At 44.2% G+C, this 19,814-nt stretch overlaps 1 protein-coding gene across 1 annotated transcript in view; it reads right to left on the reverse strand.

Moving 5' to 3' along the window:
- Nucleotides 1–19,814, reverse strand: part of ACOX2 (acyl-CoA oxidase 2) — a 1,215,466-nt gene that overhangs the window by 103,244 nt on the left and 1,092,408 nt on the right. The window contains exon 12 of the mRNA XM_044078809.1: nucleotides 18,015–18,232. Within this exon, the coding sequence (XP_043934744.1) occupies nucleotides 18,015–18,232 (218 nt within the window). The remainder of the gene's footprint in view (nucleotides 1–18,014; nucleotides 18,233–19,814) is intronic.

The following is a 19,814-nucleotide window of genomic DNA, read 5'->3' on the forward strand; positions in this document are numbered from 1 at the left end:
GTAGGACTTGGTTCCGCCTTGTTTGTTGATATACCACACTACAGACATGTTGTCCGTCTGAATTGCTATCGTTCCCAAGGGAAGAGAGTCTTGAAGGGCTTGCAACGCTAAAAGCACTGCTCTCATCTCTAGAACATTTATATGCAAGTGGCGTTCGATTGGTTGCCATATGCCCTGGACTGTTCTGCCCTGATAATGCCCCCCCCACCCGATCAGGGAGGCGTCTGTTGTCAGAGTAGCAACCGGAGGGGGAAGGACAAAGGGTCTTCCTAGGAAGAGCTGGGGGGAAGAAATCCACCAAAGAAGATGATTCCTGCATGCTTGCATAATCACAATGGTGTGGGACATCGGAAGTTGCTGGTACGACCACTGTGTGAAGAGCATCCATTGAAGGATTCTCATGTGAAATCTGGCTAAAAGAAGTAGAGGGATAGCAGCCGCCATAATCCCCAGTACTTTTAGAACCAATCTGACTTTGACTCTGTTGCTGTGGAATGGAAGGGAGACCAGTTTGTGTATGTCTGCTATTCTTTGGTCTGTAAGTCTTGCAGACATGTTGACTGTATCTAGATTTGCGCCTATGAAGGTAATAACACGACAAGGCGACAAAACAGACTTTTCGCAATTTATTGAGATACCTAACTTTTGAAAAATGCGAAAGGTGTAGTCTCTGGCAATCAGAAGAAGATGCTTGGTAGGAGCTGTGAGGAGCCAGTCATCTAAGTATGGAAACACCTGGAATCCTTGACGTCTCAGATGAGAAGCTACCACTGCCATGCATTTGGTAAACACCCGGGGGGCAGTGGTCAGTCCAAAGGGCAGGGCTCTGAATTGAAAGTGACTGGTTCCCAGCCTGAAGCGGAGGAATCTCCTGGAGCATCTGTTCATTTTTATATGATAGTACGCATCCTGAAGGTCTATAGAGCACATCCAGTTTTCCTTTCCCAATAGGGGTAGGATGGATTGTAGCGTGACCATCCGAAATCTTGTTTTCTTGACAGACTTGTTCAAGATACTGAGATCCAAAATTGGTCTCCAGTCCCCTGTTTTCTTTGTAACCAAAAAGAACCTGGAGTAGATTCCGGATCCTTGCTGGTCTGCTGGCACTGGCTGAATGGCTCTTTTTGCAAGCAGCTTTGAAATTTCCAATGCTGCTAGATCCCTTTGAGCGGGTGGAACATCTGGAAGGGATTTTTTGGATTGGTTTGGAATGTGAAAGAACGGAATGGAATAGCCTTCGGAAATGATGGACTGTACCCACTTGTCTTGAGTTAGGGATCGCCAGGCTTCTGGGTACAGTGATAATCTTCCCCCGACTGCCTCCGAAGGTGGACAGTCGGGCAACACCTCAGGGATGCTGGAAGGGCTTATCGGAAAAGGTTTCTCGATTGCCCTGGTTCTGCGGACCCCCCCTGCCTCTAGGGCGACGTCTACCATTATTGTTCCCCCCTCTGCCTCTAGAGGGGAACCGACTCTGTGCGTCAGGCAAAGTTCCTTGAGATTGTTTGTGGAACCACATCTTTCCACTTTTCTGGCCTTTGGGGTAAGGTCTAGAAGGAGTAGAAAAACGGACTCCGACGGCAGAAAGAGTTTTGCCATCTGTCTCGCACCTTGTCAAGGTTTCTTTCACTTGAGGACCAAAAAGAGACGATCCATCAAACGGGGAATTAGTGAAAGACGTTTTAAAGGGATCCAAAATTACACAGCCGCATCCAGGCATGCGGCGTAAGGCCACACCTGTCCCTGCGGCTCTGCTCGCTCCATCAGCCGCATATGAAAGGAGGCATGGAGGAGTTAGCTATAGAATTTAGGGTAGCCAGCTGAGTGTTCATCTTATCCTGAAAACCCGCAGCTGTAGGATCCTTTAACATCTCACTCGCTTCCTTGATCAGGTCTCTTTGAAGACGAGTGAAATGACAGAGGTAGTTCAGCGAACGCATAGCAAAGGTCGCTGACGAAAACATCTGCTTCCCGTACCTGTCCATAGACCTAGATTCCTTGTTAGGAGGATGGACAGGCACTGAAGGATCAGCTAGCTCCTTCTTAGTGGCAGCAGCTACCACCATAGCATCCACAGAAACTCCCTTAGTCAGAAATTGCTTATCTGCTGGTGCTGTGATAAACTTTGAAGGTCTCCTGGGGGTAGGGTCCACAGAGTCAGGAGCCGTCCAAGCCTTTTTAGCTACCACCTGCATGAGGGGTCAAGGGGACACCCAGGAGGTGGAAGGGCGAGAGCCAAACGCCTCAAGATACACAGATTCATCCTCTGAAGGGTTAAGGGTTGGCCAATTTCCCCTCTGTCTCAGGATCTCTAGAATGTCTGCAAAGGAGACATCTTCAGAAGGGGAACGGGGGGAACCCTCGGAATCCTCTAAATCTGTGTCAGAGGTGACAGACTCAGGTGAGTCTATGTGCTTCCTCTTACACTTTCTCTTCCTAGGGGGCTCCCCTGCCAATTCAGGAGAGGCCTCGGAAGAGGATGAGATCCCCACAGGGGATACTTGAGGAGCTGGCTCTCTGCGGTCTGGGATGAGGGAGTGAGTAGACATAACCTGAGGCACCGAAGAGGGAGGGGCGGACAGAGCCGACTGTGGAGTTGAACCAGGTTCCAAGACACTCCACATGACCTCGAACGCACCTCTGTCAGGCAGAGCCAGAGGTCCCCGCTCCGAAAAGCTGAAAACCTCCCTCGGCACCGACAGCGATGGCTCCGAGGCCGATGTCGGAGCCGAACTCACCAGCGCCGAAGCACCGAGAGGGAGAGCGGGGTCGGACAAGGGTCCGATGCCACTCACCCCCTCGGAGCCGACGAGGGAAGTCCGGCGCCGAGATTCTTCCAAGGAAGAAATTGGAGCTGACGACGGAGCCGAAGATAATTGTATCGGCTCCGACGGTATCACAGTCTCGGGTCCGAAACGCCCCGGCTCCGAGCTCAAAGGAGTCGGAGGAGGAATATTCTGAGAAATAGGGTTGAGCATCGACTGATGAGTCGGGCAGTGAAGCATCTGGGCCAGTGCCTCGGACTTAAGAAGTCGACTCACTACCCTCTGAAGGTCATGGTCCGAAAGCCTCAAAGACCTAGAGGAGTGCGATCTATGGCTCCGTTCAGACAGCAGGGGAGAAGCTGGAGCCGAATGAACGGAGCCAAGGGACGGTGACCTTGACCTCTTCCTAGAGGTCAGCTCTGAAAGCCTGATCGGAGCCGACTTAGCAATTTCCAAAACCTCGGCTCCGGCCGGAGCCGAGGGAACCACCGAAGTGGAAGTTAGAGTCTCATCGGCTCCAGCCGGAGCCGATGCAGGAGTAGACTTAGAAGTCTTAGGTGCCGACTCAGTAACTGGAGCCGAAGACCTAGAAGCCTTAGAGGGTTTGCCCGAAGATGCAGTCGGGGACCCTCAGGCTTTAACAAGCCCCGTAAAATAAGCTTGTTCTTTCTTTCCTGCAGGACTCTAGGGCTGAAGCCATGGCATACAGCACAAGAGTCCTGCAGGTGTAAAGGTCCCAGGCAGTAGACACAAGAAGTGTGACCGTCTGTCAGAGACATTTTCTGACAGCACGAGTCACACTTCTTGAAGCCTGAGACCTTCAATCCTTAGACTTGACACAAAACAAGTGCAATCACACTCAACACAAACACACCGATTACACTGTAGAGTAAGTAAAGGTAATTTAAACTAATTTAAACTAACTTAAACTGATTTAAAGTTAGTAGTTTAGAAATCTTAAGTCCCTACAGAAAAACACACACACACTCTCTGAGGGATAGGAGGGCCCGAAGGCCTAAGGGAAGAACAGATAAGTTCTTGTGGTAAGGAGTGGGAGAAAAACACAGGAAAGGGAATAGAAACCTTTAAAATAAGGGGATACTAACCAAAAAACTAATTTAAAAGGGGTTTACTAAGTTTTTAAAACTATTTGGTACACTAACCTGGAGCCGGTAAAAGCAACACACCTCGATAGCTGTAGCGGCAAACGAGATCTGGGGTAATACCGCCTAGCATTGTGGGATATAAGGGGAGCCTCGAGCCGGTGGATCCAACTCTCGAGCTTTTAGAGTGGCCGAGTCGGAGCCGAGGTCGGCTCCGAACCCATCCAGCAAGAATGAAGGCGAGATAGACAACTTAACATCTGGAATTACAATATTTTTAAAGTGACACACACAGTATTCATGCAATTCATTCCCCCATAGTTTCAACATACCCTGAACCCAGTTAAAATAACTTTGAAAATGATAATCCATTCGTTGGCAAATTGTCTTCTCCCCTTTTTTTTTCCTGTCAACACTGGTGTCCCACAACGATCTATCTTAGGCCCCCAGTTCAATATTTTCACCAATAATTTATATTCCGGCTACAAACTCTCAACTCTCCTACAATATGCAGATGATTCAGCTCTTATCACCACTGCTCAGACTATCCCCCAAACTCTTAGCTCTAACCCAGGACACCTTCTCTTCAGTTGAAACCTGGCTCCCTGACTATCAACTAGTACTTAATCGCAAAAAAAACAAAACAAACTACTTCTCTTTCTTCCCAGAACATTAGTTCATTACAAATCCTCCTTCTCCATTACCTCTCTCAACAATAGTATTATTAAACCCGAACCTCATACCAAACTACTTGGCACCATAATTGATGATGAACTAAAATATGAAGTATACATCCAACAATGTATAAAGAAAACCCATGAAAAACTAGGTGTACTCACTCTACCATAATCAAAAATTCCTTACACCATCTTCCAAACTTTCACTAGCCCAATCTCTTCTAGTACCCTGTTTGCTGTATGCAGCTCCTATCCTAACTAATATTTCAACTACACTACCATCTAAACTCAAGCAAACCTACAAGAAAATTGCTAGATTTGCCACTAATCTCCCCACCAAGTCCCATCACTGCCTCGCCTGTAAGGCACTTCAATGGCCCGAATTCTCTAACCAACTTTTATTTTTTCAACTTAACATTACACACTCTCCTTTCTGAATAGTCCTCCTCTCGCCCCTCTATCTCTAACTTTCTATCTTATTACTGCCCCTGTCATCACCTTCACACAACCAATAAATTTCTCCTTGATATTTACAAACCCAATAAGAACATCGGTAAGTACCTTTATAAATTCTCAGTGGCCCATGCTTGGAATGCTCTCCCACGTAACATAAGACAAATATCCCAAAAACAACTGTTTAAATAACAGTTATGTACTTACCATAACTTGGTATCTCTGTTATCCATAGTCGCCATTCATCACGCATGGTCTAGGATCCGACATTGGATCCGAGCCGGCAATACTTAGACAACAGCTTAGCTCAAGCTCCTCCCCTCCCATAATGCACTGCTGTCCCCTAACCCCTCAGATCGAATTTGCCCTGGAGAAAAAAGACAGGTAAAGTAGACCTGCCACCAGAAACGATCCAGCTAATCTCCTGCCAGGCCCTCAGGAAGGGGGATAGGAGGGTGAGATCATGCTGAATGGTGACTGCGGATAACACAAATGCCAAGTTATGCTAACTACATAACTATTAATTTGATGTTATCCTAGTCACCATTCATTATGCATGGGTCAGAGTCCCTAGCTACCCAACATTCTCGGGTGGCCTCATGGAAGGACATGCCAAAGAAGAGTGGAGCCAAAGAAAGCCTTCCCCTAGAAACTAGGTCAAACTTATAATGAGAAATGAAGGTATGAGGGGAAGACCAAGTTGCTGCTGCACAAATGTCATCCAAGGATTGACGAGCTGAGAAAGCAGCTGATGTAGCCACTGACCTGGTAGAATGAGCCTTAACCAGTCCAGGCAAAGGAGAACCACAGGAGGAGTAGATGTAAGAAATGCACTGGGATATCCAACGGGAAATGGTAACCTTTGAAACAGCTCGGCCCTTCCTGTTAACTGAAAAGGCCACAAACAATTGGTCTAAGAGACGAAAACCCTTTGTTATGTGCAAATAAAAACAAAGCTGTTGATGAACATCTAAGGTATGCATAATGTATTCCCACTTGTTAGCATAATTAGGAAAGAACACTAGAAGTTGGATAGATTGATTGAGGTTCACTTCAGTGGCTACTTTTGGCATAAAGGTCTCAAGACCACTCTATCTTTATGGCGTATCAATCTTCTGATACTCTTTTTGCTGAACTTATCGCCACCAAAAAGGCAGTCTTCCAAGGAAGGAATGTGAGATCACAGGATGCGGCAGGCTCAAAGGGGGCCTGAATTAGAGAATGCAGCACCAGTGCAAGATCCCACGGTGGGGAAAGATCCTTGACTGGGGGATGCAATAAAAGGGCACCTTTCAAGAAGGCCTTGCAGAGGCGTGAAGAGAACGTAGGGTCGTCATTAAGGTGAAAATTAGAAATATCTGCCATTTGTACTTTAATCATAGAGAAACTAGCGCCCTCCTGAAAGAGGGAAGCCAGAAAAAGGAAGAATGTCTGCAATAGGAGCTGAAAATGCATCCAGATTCCAACCTTTAGCCCAGATAGAAAATCTCTTCCATTTACTTCTGTAAATTCTCTTAGTAGAAGATTTCTGAGAAGCAAGGATAATATCCTTCACAGGCTTGCATCCCCTGTGAAGGATAATATCCTTCACAGGGGATGCAAGCCTGGACTTAGCAAAAATCACTGGAACTGGACAAACCAAGCTGTCAGATTGAGAGTCTGCAGATTTGGAAGCGGAAGGAGAGACAGATGAGATATCAAATCCAGAATTGGATTGAGCACTCAAAGGGGTTGCTTCAGATGAGACCATAGATGAGGGAACCACACCTGCCACGGCCAAAAGGGGGCAATGAGAATCCACTGCATCCTGAGGCATCTTGCTTTCTGAAGAACTTTCAGAATTAGTGGCAATGGAGGGAAGGCGTAAAGAAGACCCAGAGGCCAATCGTGACTTAGAGCATCCCTGGGGGACTCCACCTTTGGGGGGATCAAGGTGAAGTAGCTGCTGCATTTGTGGATGTGAGGGGAAGCAAACAGATCACAGATTGGTTGGCCCCACCAACGGAAGATCTGCTTTGCCACTAGCAGATTCAGGGACCACCCATGTGGGGTCAGATAGCCCTGCTCAGCTTGTCTGCCAGCACAATGGATGCTCCAGAAGCATGTGTTGCAAGAAGAAAGCACCCCAAGGACATTGTTCACTCCCAGACCCTCATGGCCTCATGATAAAGCAGATAAGAACACGTGCCCCCTTGTTTGTTTATGTACCACACAACCGCTATGTTGTCTATGTGCACTGCTATTGTCCCTAAAGGGAGGTAGTCCTGAAAGGTTTGCAGTGTAAGGAGGGCTGCTCTCATTTACAGAACATTGATGTGCAGTTTGATCTCTGACTGGGACCGCGTCCCTTGGACAGTCTTCTCCAGTAAGTGCTCCCCCCCCCACCGTGGGAGGGAAGCGTCTGTGGTCACCGTAGCTGCCAGAACGGGTGGAGAAAAAGACCTGCCTGTTAGGAGGTCTAGACAGTGCATCCACCATGCTAGATGTCTTTGGCAAATTGGAGTGAGCCGTATAGGAACTGAAAGAGGATGAGAAAGAGCCAACCATTGAACTGCTAGAGTCCACTGCAGAACTCTCATGTAGTACCTGACCAGTGGAACCAAATAAATGGCCGCTGCCATGGACCCTACGGCTCTCAGAATGAGTGATACTGGAGGATGTGTTTGCTCCAGAAGTAATTGTACATGAGACTGGATTAGAAACACGTGTTGGAGGGGGAGAGCTGCAATCTCTGAGATGGTGTCCGACTATGTACCAATGAACTCCAGATGTTAAGACGGGATCAAAGAAGACTTGGCAAGATTCACTGTGATTCTGAGCTGACTAAAAAGGCGGAGAAGAAATTGTGTGGGAGGATGGCATAATGGTTACGGTGTTTACCTTACAGATACAAGGTGCAGGGTTTGAGTCTCACATGGGGGTAATTGGCTAGGCTTAAAATAGCCCTCAAGGGCAGTTAGCCTAGTGCTAATCTATGAACCTATGAACCATCAGTTGATGTTGTGGAATCCCTGCAGCCTGAGATGTGCTGCCACCACTGCCATACACTTGGTACTGAGGGAACACCTGGGGGGGCTGTGTTGAGTCCAAAGAGCAGGGCTCTGAACTGGAAGTGATCGTTTCCTATGCGAAAGCAGAGAAATCTCCTGAACTGCCTGTCTATTTTGATATGATAGTACATGACCTGGAGATCCACACAGCATGTCCAGTCATTTTTGTGCAGAAGGGGCAAAATGGACTGTATAGTGACCAATCGAAACTTCGACTTCTTGATTGAGAGATTCAGTTGACTTAGGTCCAGAATCGGACACAGGTCCCCTGTTTTCTTTGGTACCAAAAAGAAGTGGGAGTAAGTTCTGGATCCTCTCTGCCCTGTGGGGACCTTTTGGATGGCTCTTTTTAGAATGAGGTTGGTCACCTCTAGACGGGCTAACTCTCTCTGACTGGGTGGCATATCAGGGAGAGTTCTGCTTCTTGGTGGGGGTCAGAAAAGGGAATATAGTAGCCCCTGGATATAATTCTTAGCACCTATCGACCGGTTGTGATGTTTGCCCAGGCTAAGGGGTGCAAAGATAACCGGCCCCCCACTGCCTCCAGGGATGGACAGTTGGGCAGTGCTTCATGAGTGCTGAAAGGGCTTCTCAGAGAAGGGTTCCTTAGAGCCCTGGCTTTGTGGGCCTCCTCTGCCACTAGGGTGGCATCAACCATTGAAACCTCTCCCCGTCCCCTGGAAGAGGAGTCCTCTTGAGCTACCTGAAGGGAAGACTGTGACTTATGGAACCAGATCTTCTTACTCCCCCATTGGGTCTTGGGAAGGGGCCTTTGGGGGGTAGAGAACTTGATCCCTACAGCCAACAGTATCTTCCCCTCTTGCTCACTGTGGGCTACAGTTTCCTTTATGGTAGGTCCAAAGAGGGTTGAACCATCGAAGGGAGCATTGGGGAATGATGCCTTAAAGGCCTCAGCAAACCCACATAAGCGAAGACAAGCATGATGCCTAATGGTGATGCCTGTGACTGCTGCCCATGAGGTACCCTCTGCAGCGTTGGATATCAACCCTATTTATGAATTAGCTATGGATGTGAGAGTGGCAAGCTTGGGAGAAATAGTTTTAAAGTCCTTCGCAAGCATGGACTCCAAGAGGGAAGTGGTAAGCTCCTCGATCAAATCCCTGAAGATGGGTAAAATGTGTCAGGTAGTTTACGGCTCGCAGGATGACCAAAGCTGATGCAAATACCTGCTTTCCAAACCTGTCAATCACTCTCGACTCACGGTTGGGAGGATGGACGCATGAACTCTGTTCCACCAGCTATTTCTTGGTGGCGGCACCTACCACAATCGCATCAACTAGAACTGCCTTGAACCAAATGATTTGTCAGAAGGGGGACTCAAAATCTTGTCTGCTCTCTTAGGCACTGGCTCCAATATATTAGGTTCTCTCCATGCCCTGCTGGCAGTAAGATTGATCAAGTGGTCAGCAGGGGGACACACTCAAGTGGTAGATGGGCCTGTTCCAAAAGCCTCCAGAAACACTGCTTCCTCCGAGGACGGGAGCTGGGCAGACCAACTGCCCTTAGCCTTAAGGATCCCCAGGATGTTTCTGAAGGAGACATCATCGGGTGGCAATCTAGGGGACCCATCCCCTTCATGGATACCCATGTCCTCTGTAAGAGACTCCACTGTGGAGTCAAGATGTCTCCTCTTACATGTCCTCTTCTGAAGCACTTCCTCTGTGGGAGGCTCTGGGGATGAACTGGAAGAGGTGAGGACCCAATGGGGATAACTCCCCCTGGAGGCTAGATCGAACAGGCCAACCAGGAGTAGGATGAGAGGGCCCATTCAAAATCTGAGGCTGGGATGGAGCCTGGTGAGCAGGGGAGGCTACTCTGGTAGCAGAGGGAGATCTTTCCACCGCCCAGAAAGCGGAAGGACTGCACGAAGCCTCCTCCCTAGTGGACAACATCACAAGGGAGGAAGGATCCCACCCCGCCAGGACCTCCAACCCTCTGGAGAAGGTCGGACTGGAACTATTGAGAGCTGAAGCACCGAGAGGCAGGGACGGTCCAAAAGGCCCACACCTGAACTGGCCCTCACAGACTTCGGGGCAACAACCCGGACCTGTGGCCCCCCCTGCCCCGAGAGATGGAGAGCAGAACTGGCCAAGGACTGATGGGGTAGGGACAAGGGGTGTCCTGAAAACTCCCACCACCTCCATGTAGCACACCGGCTCCCCTAAGCTCAATCCCTGCTGGGTTGTCTGAGGAGAAAATAGCTGGGGAGTAGAAGAGTAGGAGAAGTCTGCCTAGTCTGATGGGCTAGGGAGTCCAGAAGCCCCAACTGTATTTGAGCCTTTAAAAAGGACCGCATCGTCCTGTCCAAATCGAAAGGAAGGATGCTCCTGGAGGATCGAGAGGAACTAGAGGCCCTAGCTGGAGACCCATTTCGGACCCTGAGGATCTTCTTTAGTGGTCTGAGGACACCTCCTTCATGGAGGGGTAAACAAATGGTCCCCTCCTGGAGGATCCGTGGAAAGGTCCTTGATAACAATAGGATCAAACACGGGAAGCAGAAGGGTCCAAGGGCATGGCTCTCAAATCCGTCAGAAAAGGCAGGATCGGATCAGTGTCAGACATTCTCCAACTCAGATCCAAAGGTCTTGATCCAGAGGCCTTGGATCTGGGAGTCAACTCCAAGACCCTCGGATCTGAAGACCTTGGACCGGAGGCCTTGGATCCAGGAGCCAACTCTTGGGAGTCTTCAGATCCAACACCCTTGGATCCAACACCACCAAGGCTGGAGTTAGACTTGGGGTTCTGGGATCCGACAGCCTAGATTTCTTTCCTGAAACCTCTCTGGAGGAGGAGGAGGAGGAAGTAGTAGCCTTTCTCTTGTGGTCAGAGGGGCCTGACTTGGTCGAAGGCTCCTTGACCAAGGGACCCCCCTGAACCATACCTTTTAAGAGAAGTTTATTTCAGAACTTAACCAGGGCCCTGGGGTTGAATGCAGCAGAAATGTTGCATTCAACCTCCAGGTGGCTGGCACTGAGGCAGTAGAGGCACTCCTCATGCAAGTCGGAAACAGGCATTTTCCAACTGCACAAGGTGCACCTCTTAAACCCTGAAGGCTTCTCTGATAAAAAGGCCAAAAAACACAGCCAAATCTGAAGGGACAAGCAATAGAGGAGTAAAAAAACCCAGTTCACAATCCTAAATGCTAATGTCTGTCCCAAAAAATGCAAAACACACAGTAACTAGAACTATTCTACTAGAAGACAATAAAATCAAATTCCCAGAAGAAAAAATTCTACACAAACTATACTAACTAAAACTACACTGAAAAGAGCACCAAAAGCCAAACAAATAGGAGGGAATGAAAAATGACTGTCCAACTAACGTGGAACACCTACAGAAACTATGAAAACTAAGAGAACTAAGAAGGGAATAAGGAAAAAACCCAAAAGAAGACCTACTGTTAAGAAAATTGGAATCCTAGAGGAGCTGAGCAATCTGCGTCTCTCTTTGACCACTGAAAACGAGATCTGAGGGTAAGTATTGCTGGCTTGGATCCATTGTCGGATTCTAGACCCATGCGTGATGAATCATGACTAGGATAACATCAGATCGTGAACCTAAACAATACTTACTAAAGACATGGTCCTGTCCATGTCAACCCCCCCCACATGAAAACTTTAGTAATAATTCATCACTCACTAACTTACAACTTATTACTGCCTTTTCCTCCTCTCTCTCTCTCTCTTTAATATCTATTTCACTTTTTTAGGTATTGAAACATAATTGTATGACAACACCTTGAATATTTTCCAAATACTTTGAATGCTTTTCATCTATTGTACTGTTTTTTAAATTGCTTCATTTACTCTCTTTTCCCTACTCCCATATACAGTCATGTGATATGCAGCTTATTTACTTCTGTTGTGTATTCTGTACAATGTATACGTTTTGTAATAATGTTTAACTTCTATAAGTTTATAAAATATCTGCAGCTTTTCTCCTCGGGTTTCTACTGAAAATGGGCTTCTGTCTCAGTTGGACTAACCAGGTTAACAAATGTCAAATAAATAAATTAATAAATAAAATAAATAATAAAAATCCTCTCCCTGACTAAAAAGATTAGAAAATACTCAGATTTGATTATGCTAGTCATTTATAACAAAGAACAGTAAAGATTAATATAGGAAAATAAAATTATATCCAGTTAAAATACAATTGAATAAATACACAATAAAAACCCTCCATGTATAAGGAAAATTAAAAAAATGTGTTTAACACATTTTAAAACTATAACTTAGGATTGTTAACTTAATTCATATTTTTAAGGCTCTTAGATTAAGTGCTGAATGTAAAACAATATTGTCGTTTAAACTAGGGTGGACTTGTAACAGAATTAAGTTAATAGCTTTAAATTGCATTAAACACATTTTTAAATTTCCCTATCAGTGGAGGGTTTTTAGTGTGCATTTATTCATTTGCATTTTAACCGGATATAATTTATTTTCATATGTTAATCTTGACTGTTCTTTATTATAAATGATTATTATATTGCATTCTAGCCAAAGTGACTGTATCCTCACTATGCCTCCTAGATAAGAATTTTTTGGTTAATACTTGAAATTGTTCTTTGAGATCATTTTCATCACTACAAATTCTATGTGGCCTAAAAGAAATTGGGAAGTCAGAATGTTATTTTTCATATGGCAGCTCTTGGAAGGCAAAAAAACATTGCTTTGCAAAAAGTAGTTTTAATAGTATCATCAAGTAGTTTTTTGGAGTTCAAATCCAAAAAATCTATAGTAAATGGGATATAGTTTGCTGTAAAAGAAATCGCATAGGAGTGTTTTTCAAATATTTTATAAAATTTGAATATTCATTCAAATCCTACTTCCATAAAAGCCAAAAACTGTAGAGGAAATGATACAGCATTTCTCTCTTGGGCAAAAATGTATTTGAAGAAGAGTCATAAATATAACAGCATTAAAAAAACATAAAGAGGTCAGCATAAAAGAGTGTGAATATCTTTAAAGTTGGATTTTTTTTCAGTTTTAAAAGGTCTGTGCATATTTCACCACTTGATGACAATTGTGATTGACTGTTTCATTCAGTATACATTTTCAGTTACTTCTCTAGTTGGAAGGTTTTTGAAAGTTTTATGTATCTTGTGTATCTTTCACCACTTGATACAGTCATTTTGGCTTTCTGCTTCCCATGTCTAGAAGCTCTCCCAGTAGGAAGATTTGCATTGATGGCTTTTAGACTTTTGAAGGTTCAAGGATAATTCAACATCTTAGTTCTCAAGATAGGCCTACATCCAAGAAGCAATGGTTTTTAGAGCCCTTTTTTGTCCCTGGCAGGGATAAGGCCTAGATGGGACAATCATCCAGATAAGGATACATGTAAACATCATTTGTGCTGCAAAAAACAATGACCAAATGCCAGTAATTTTGTAAATAACCTGACAGTAGCAGACACGCCAAAGAACAAAGATGCAATTGGGTAGTGGAAGCCTCTTGTTTTGTTTTCCAGGAATTGCCTGTCCCTCTTTCCTATACGGATGTCCACATAGACATCCTGTAGTTCTAAAGTCACCATAACAGCTTTTGGAAGAATCAGGGGTAGGAGATTCTCTACAAGCTATCCATATATGCATGCACACAGATGATGTTACGATAGTCTTTATTGACCTGAGTGAGGGTTATTAGTGGAAAAGCTGGTATACAAAGAAAACCTTTTAGTGGAACCCAAGCATACAACAGCATACTGGATAGTTTCCCAATACAGCAAGTCCCTCAACTGTATTCTTCCTGAACTTTTACACCTTCTGCTGAAGTCAGTCATCTATAACACCTTCTACAGGCATACTTTATTGAAAGGAATGAGCTATATTAGTAAAGCCTAACTGTGTAAGAATCAACCATTACATACTAAACCTTAAACTCCATCTTCTGAAAAAATGTTCTTGTACCTTGCTGATCTTACTTTCACTTCCCCCTGGCATTTTAAATGAAGTGCATCTCTACAATATGCTCATTAAAGTTGATCAACAGAGTGTTAATAAACAATAGAAAACAGAAAAAAAATTGGAAAGAGATTCTAGGGAGTATGAATCCAAAATTTCACATCCCTTACCAGAAGTTAAAGTGAAAACCTTTTGTTGGCAGGTTAGATAGAGACTGAAACAGTTAATGAGATCAATACCAATACTGAGTACGGAATGCAAATACTGGTGTTAATGTCAGGGACCCTTCAGTCACCCTACCTTGCGCAGGTCTGATAGGTTAGTGAATTGTGCCAAACCCCAGGAAGAGGCACACTAACCTCAGCCTCAGCAGTACAGAAGTCAGTGCTCTTTTTAGCTGATGTCACAGAGTGCTATGCAGCAGTGGAAGAACATGCAGCATGACTGGGCATTTTCAGCTTTGTGTTACTGGCGTCATAATGTGATCTTACACCAAATGACAGACTACCACCAGCTTTGTGTTTAACTTCAGTATATCGTACCTGGAACATCACTGTCAAAGCTGCAAATCATTTTTCTTTCTGTATGTTCATTTAACATGTATGCTTTAGCTAATTGTTTTCATTTCCACTATCTTCTGTTGCTAACCGTGAAATGCTGCAGTAGAGTAAGTAATGCTCCTTTACAGTGTTCATTACGTCATTAGAGTGCATTATCAGAATGAGCATTATGCCACCCCAGCATGAGATGCCATTAATGTGTGTGTGATGTACCATGAGAAACCCCATAGTACCATTACAGTACGTGATGCTGCATTACAGTACTTGATTTATCAGTGCCATCTCCTGTTAAAGTAAATGACATGGCACTGTAGTGTATGAGGAAGCATTATGGTGCATCATTTGCTATGAGTGCTATGTGCTATTACAGGACATGATGTGCCATTACAGTGTGTGTAATGTATCATTACAGTGCATAATGTACAACTACAATGTGTTATGCACCAAACGGAGTCATGATATGTCACTACAGTGTATGATGTTTTATTACAGATTCAAAATGTGCAATTACAGTACAAGACATGGCATGTGCCATCATGCTGTTTATTTTTCTATTACACAGTGTTATGTGCCACTACATGATAGGGTGCATTACAGTGTGTGATATGTCATTACAAGAAATGATGTGGCACTACAGTGTTTGCTGTGTCACTACAGTGTGCAATATGGTGTTTTAGTATATGATGCATCATTAGAGGGGAAGATGTGTCATTACTGCACACATTGTTCCAACAGAGGACATAGTGTGTCACTGCAGTGCATGATGTGCCATTATAGTATATGATGTGTAATTACAGGGTATGATGTGTCATTGTTGTTTGTGATGTGCCACTACAGTTTCACCATTACCTGCTACCTGTGTATACTTTGCCATTAGAGTGTGGGATATGCCATTATAGGTTCATAGGTATTTACTAGGCTAACAACCACAAGGGCCTTTTTAAGTCTAGCCATGCATCCCAAATCTCTGACAAGTTCTGATACCCTTGATAAGTGTAAACATGGCCTAGGAGATGAACCCTTTACAAGTTACCTTTGTTGTTAGAGATATAGATGGCAAACCAGGGATGAATTTCCAGTTTCCCATCCAATTGTCCAAGTTACACTTGAATTGGGTTAGGGAGGAACTCTGCTTCACATGGATTGGGAGCCTGTTCCATAGACACAGTAGTCTCTGAAAATATACCTACCTCTCCAGCAGGTCCTATTTTATCATAGGCAAGGTTTAAGTCTTTAGAATGTGTAATTCTGGTATTGTTTGTTTTGTGGATATGCAGGAGGTCCATCAGAGCGAGGTCTGATAATGCCCCGTATGCCAGGCATAGAACTCCCCTCACAAGCCTGTAGGACACAGAATTCAGGGATAGGGCCTTAAGGCGGTCTGCATAGGACATTTTGCTTACGCCCTGTATTCTTTTAGTAAGAAACCTCTGTGAACGTTCCAATTGTTGGATATGCCTGGTTAGGTACATATCAAAGGGGGGCATTGCACTCAATGATACGTCTGATGAATGCAGAATACAGTGGAACAATGTCTTCCTTGGACTTAAATGTCATACCTTGATGGTCAAAGGCTACATCACTATTTGTGTGTGTCCCTAAGTCCCTGACTACTGGTTCAGCTCTAAGGGGTGTGTTGTCAATATGATAGTTACCAGGGATGGATAACTTCCCAAAGGATACTATTATGCATTTCTTGGCATTTAGTTATAGTCTATGACTCTGACACTAGTTTGTCTGTGTCAGCCCCTTCTGGAGAACATTTGTGTCAGTGTGAGATTCAATGACAGCTACTAATTTGCAATCATCTGCAAATTTAGTCAGCCAGAGACCACTGACATTGGCCTTGACTTCTGAGAAGTAAATGCCAGAAAGGAGCGGTCCGAGGACTCTTCCCAGAGGGACTCCACTTGTGATTGGCCTCTTTGTAGAGGTGGACTCCCCAGTTCTAACTTCCTGGGACCTGTCGGTGAGCCAGTTGTCTATCCACCAGGTGACATATGGGTTTGTACCTAACTTCTTGATTTTGTCAAAAATGCCTAAGTGGAGTATTGTGTCAAATGCCTTGGCCAAGTCAAGGTAGGGAGTGTGAACAATTTTGCCCTCATCCCTTGCTTTGGTGACCTTCTCAAAGACGTCCACTAGGTTGAGTAGGCAAGACCTGCCCTTGACTAAATCAAACTGGGTTTGGTCCAGCATCTGGAGGTTTACTATATCTCTATTGATCGTCTCCATGATAATTCTTTCCATGGCTTTATATATATAAGACTAGTGAGACTTGTGTGTCTGCAGTTTCCAGGGTCTGTGGATGGCCCACCTTTGTACAGAGGGATGACTGTTGCCTTTCTCCATTCATCAGACATGAAACCTGTTTGGAGGCTACAGTTAAACAGTAATTCCAGAGGCCCTGATAGGTCATTTTTCATGCTATTTAGAAGGCATCCTGGGATATTGTCTGGGCCCATTGTTGCAGTGTTCTTGGTCTTAGAGAAAGCATTAAGGACCTGTTTCCTAGTACTAGTAGGAGGAGTTATATTTGATAATATTTCCGGAAGGAAGGTTGAGTGGATGAGAGGTGTAAAGTTGGAGCTGAATTTATCAACCAGGAGGTTTGCTATGTCTTCTGGCTCAGTATATGTGGATCCATTTACAATGAGCTCTGCACACAGTTGTGTATTGCCTTTAGGGTTGCAGACATAGCTAAAGAATGCATTGTGGTCGTCCTTGGCCTGGGAGCCAAGCTTACCTCCAATTTGGCTTTGGTAGACTTTATTTGTCCTCTGAGTTGTTTGTTTAGTTTGATGAGAGTGCTTTTATCCTGCTGGGGGTGCACCTCCTAATTTTTGCCTTGATTTTCTTCCTCCTGTTATACAGCCTATTGATTTTGTGATTCCACCAGGGTGGCTTGTTTCTGAGTTAGTTCTGTACTTCTTCCTGGTGGGTACAGCTGCCTTTATGCAGATATTAACATGCTTGTACAGGGTTTCTGTGAACAGTTCTGCAAAAACAGCAGTGTTCTCAAAGTTTATGGGGGCTTGAAATTTTGCCAGGTTCTCACTTAATAGCAGGAGGTTAGCCTTAGAAATGCCTGGAGGCGCACTTGGCAGTAATGTGTTAAGTCTGCCACTAAGCAAATGAAATACCATAGAAAAGTTACTTTGTTGTAGAACAGGCAAGGCTGCTCAGGAAATTGCAATCCTGTTTATAATTAGCATACAGAAAGTTTAAATACAGTGTTTCCATTTAATCACAACTCACTTCTGACATACAAGTTAGTATTTCATAGTCTTCCTGTATGTTTTGTAATATATGTCTGTAGAAGCTTTCAAAACAGTGATTGTTGTTTTATGCAAACTGCATTATTTAGTGTTTACAAAATGTAGCTAGAATATAATTAAATAAAAGTAAATGTGCAGTTCATTTTTTATACTGCTAACAGCTAATAAAATCTAAAACAGTATAATGCCATTTATTTATCCTTACCTAAGTAAAGCCAATAGTTCCAAATATGATTGATTTATTTGATCCATTTGTTCTTTTGTCACAAACCCATCATACAGGAAGTCACCTGTATGAGAAAGAATGCCATGTAATGCATAAAGGTCACATAGCTGTTTCACGATTCTATGGATTTCTGGTTCATGTCTCAGTTGTTCAAGGGCTTCTACAAATGTTTTCACAGTAATATAATAACAGTGGCCCTAAAAAAGCAGCAAGAATTAAATAAATCAATGCTTAAAGTCTGTGCATTAATTCAAGCAAATAAACTCATTAGCTAAACATATCAACAAATGTTGATGTAACCCCATGCTCTTGCCAATGGACTCTACATCTAATGTTTAAGTCAAAACACTATTAATATTCTCTTACCATATAGATTTCACCAAAGTCTAATCACAGAAGTTAGAAAATACACTGCAGTTTGGTGTTTTTTTTCTCCAGACGACTATGCTGATCAGGCTATGTCCTCACTACTCCAAAATATCAAATATTAGGCTGTCACCTGTAACTAAAATCTGCAACTTTGTCTAATTCTGCATTACTCAACTACTTACCACTGCTATCCACACTTAAGTATCTCTATCTTTGACTCTTGTCTACTGACATTTAATGACTTTCTTTACGCTACTCACAAGCAGTTCAATAACTGCATCCAACATTCTGTTCCTACGTTTCTGTTTTCCACGTTGAGGCAAAAAAATCAACAATGGGTAACTATTCTAGAACTTAGGCTATAAAATACTAGTCTTCCTAACATCAAGACTGATGATGGCAAACCTTAGTTAAAGAATATCGTTCATAGGTTCATACTAGGCTATCTGCCCTGGGGCAATTATAAGCCTAGCCCGATTCTGTATGGCCTACGCCACCCCTTGATTTGAGTATACTGTGCCCTTTTTAAGGTTTAGTTTACTGTGCCTCTGTCTAATAGTGACACGGGAGTAATCCCTGGGACAAACCTACGATCTCCCATCCACTTATCGAGATTCTTCTTGAAGAGATTCAGTGAGGTGCTCTGCCTCACATGAACTGGAATTCTATTCCAGAGTGAAGGGAGCCTCTGGGTTATGAACCTGTCCCTCCAGCAAGTTCTTTTTATTTCTGTGCTGAGGTTCAAGTCCCTCGAGCGTGTGGCTCTAAGGGATTTAGATTTACTGAGGTGGAGCATGTCCATTAATTCTGGATTTGACATAGCTTTGTATGTCAGGCATAGATCGCCTCGAAGTAGGCGGTATGCAACTGAGTAGAGCTGGAGTTTTTTTAACCGAGCAGCATATGGCATCTGTTTGAGACACTTGATCCTCTTGGTGAGATACTTTTGGGGTCTTTCTAATTGCTGCAGGTGTCGGGTAAGGTACATCCCAAAAGGGGCATTGTATTCTATGATGGGCCTGATGAGGGATGAATAAAGGGGCACAATTACCTCTCTTGATCTAGATGTGAAACCCTTCGTGATGAGGTGGGCTATGTAGAAGGTCTTTCTAACCACTTTGGCAATGTGGTTTTCAAAGGAGAGATTGCTATCAACTTGGGTCCCCAGGTCGCTAATAACTTTCTCTGTACTTAATGGGTTTCCACCTATGAGGCAATTTGTGGGCACATTATTTTTGCCACAGGGTATGACTATACATTTTTTGGCATTTAGCTTTAAATCATGGTGCTGGCACCAGTTATCTGTCTCTGTGAGACCTTTTTGAAGGATGTTTGTGTCAGCTGGAGAGTTGATTATGGCGCCCAGTTTGCAGTCGTCTGTGAACTTGGTGAGCCATAGTCCTCCCACGT

This window comes from Protopterus annectens, chromosome 7.part1, assembly GCF_019279795.1.
Source record: "Protopterus annectens isolate FY-2018-M chromosome 7.part1, PAN1.0, whole genome shotgun sequence".
Taxonomy (NCBI): domain Eukaryota; kingdom Metazoa; phylum Chordata; order Ceratodontiformes; family Protopteridae; genus Protopterus; species Protopterus annectens.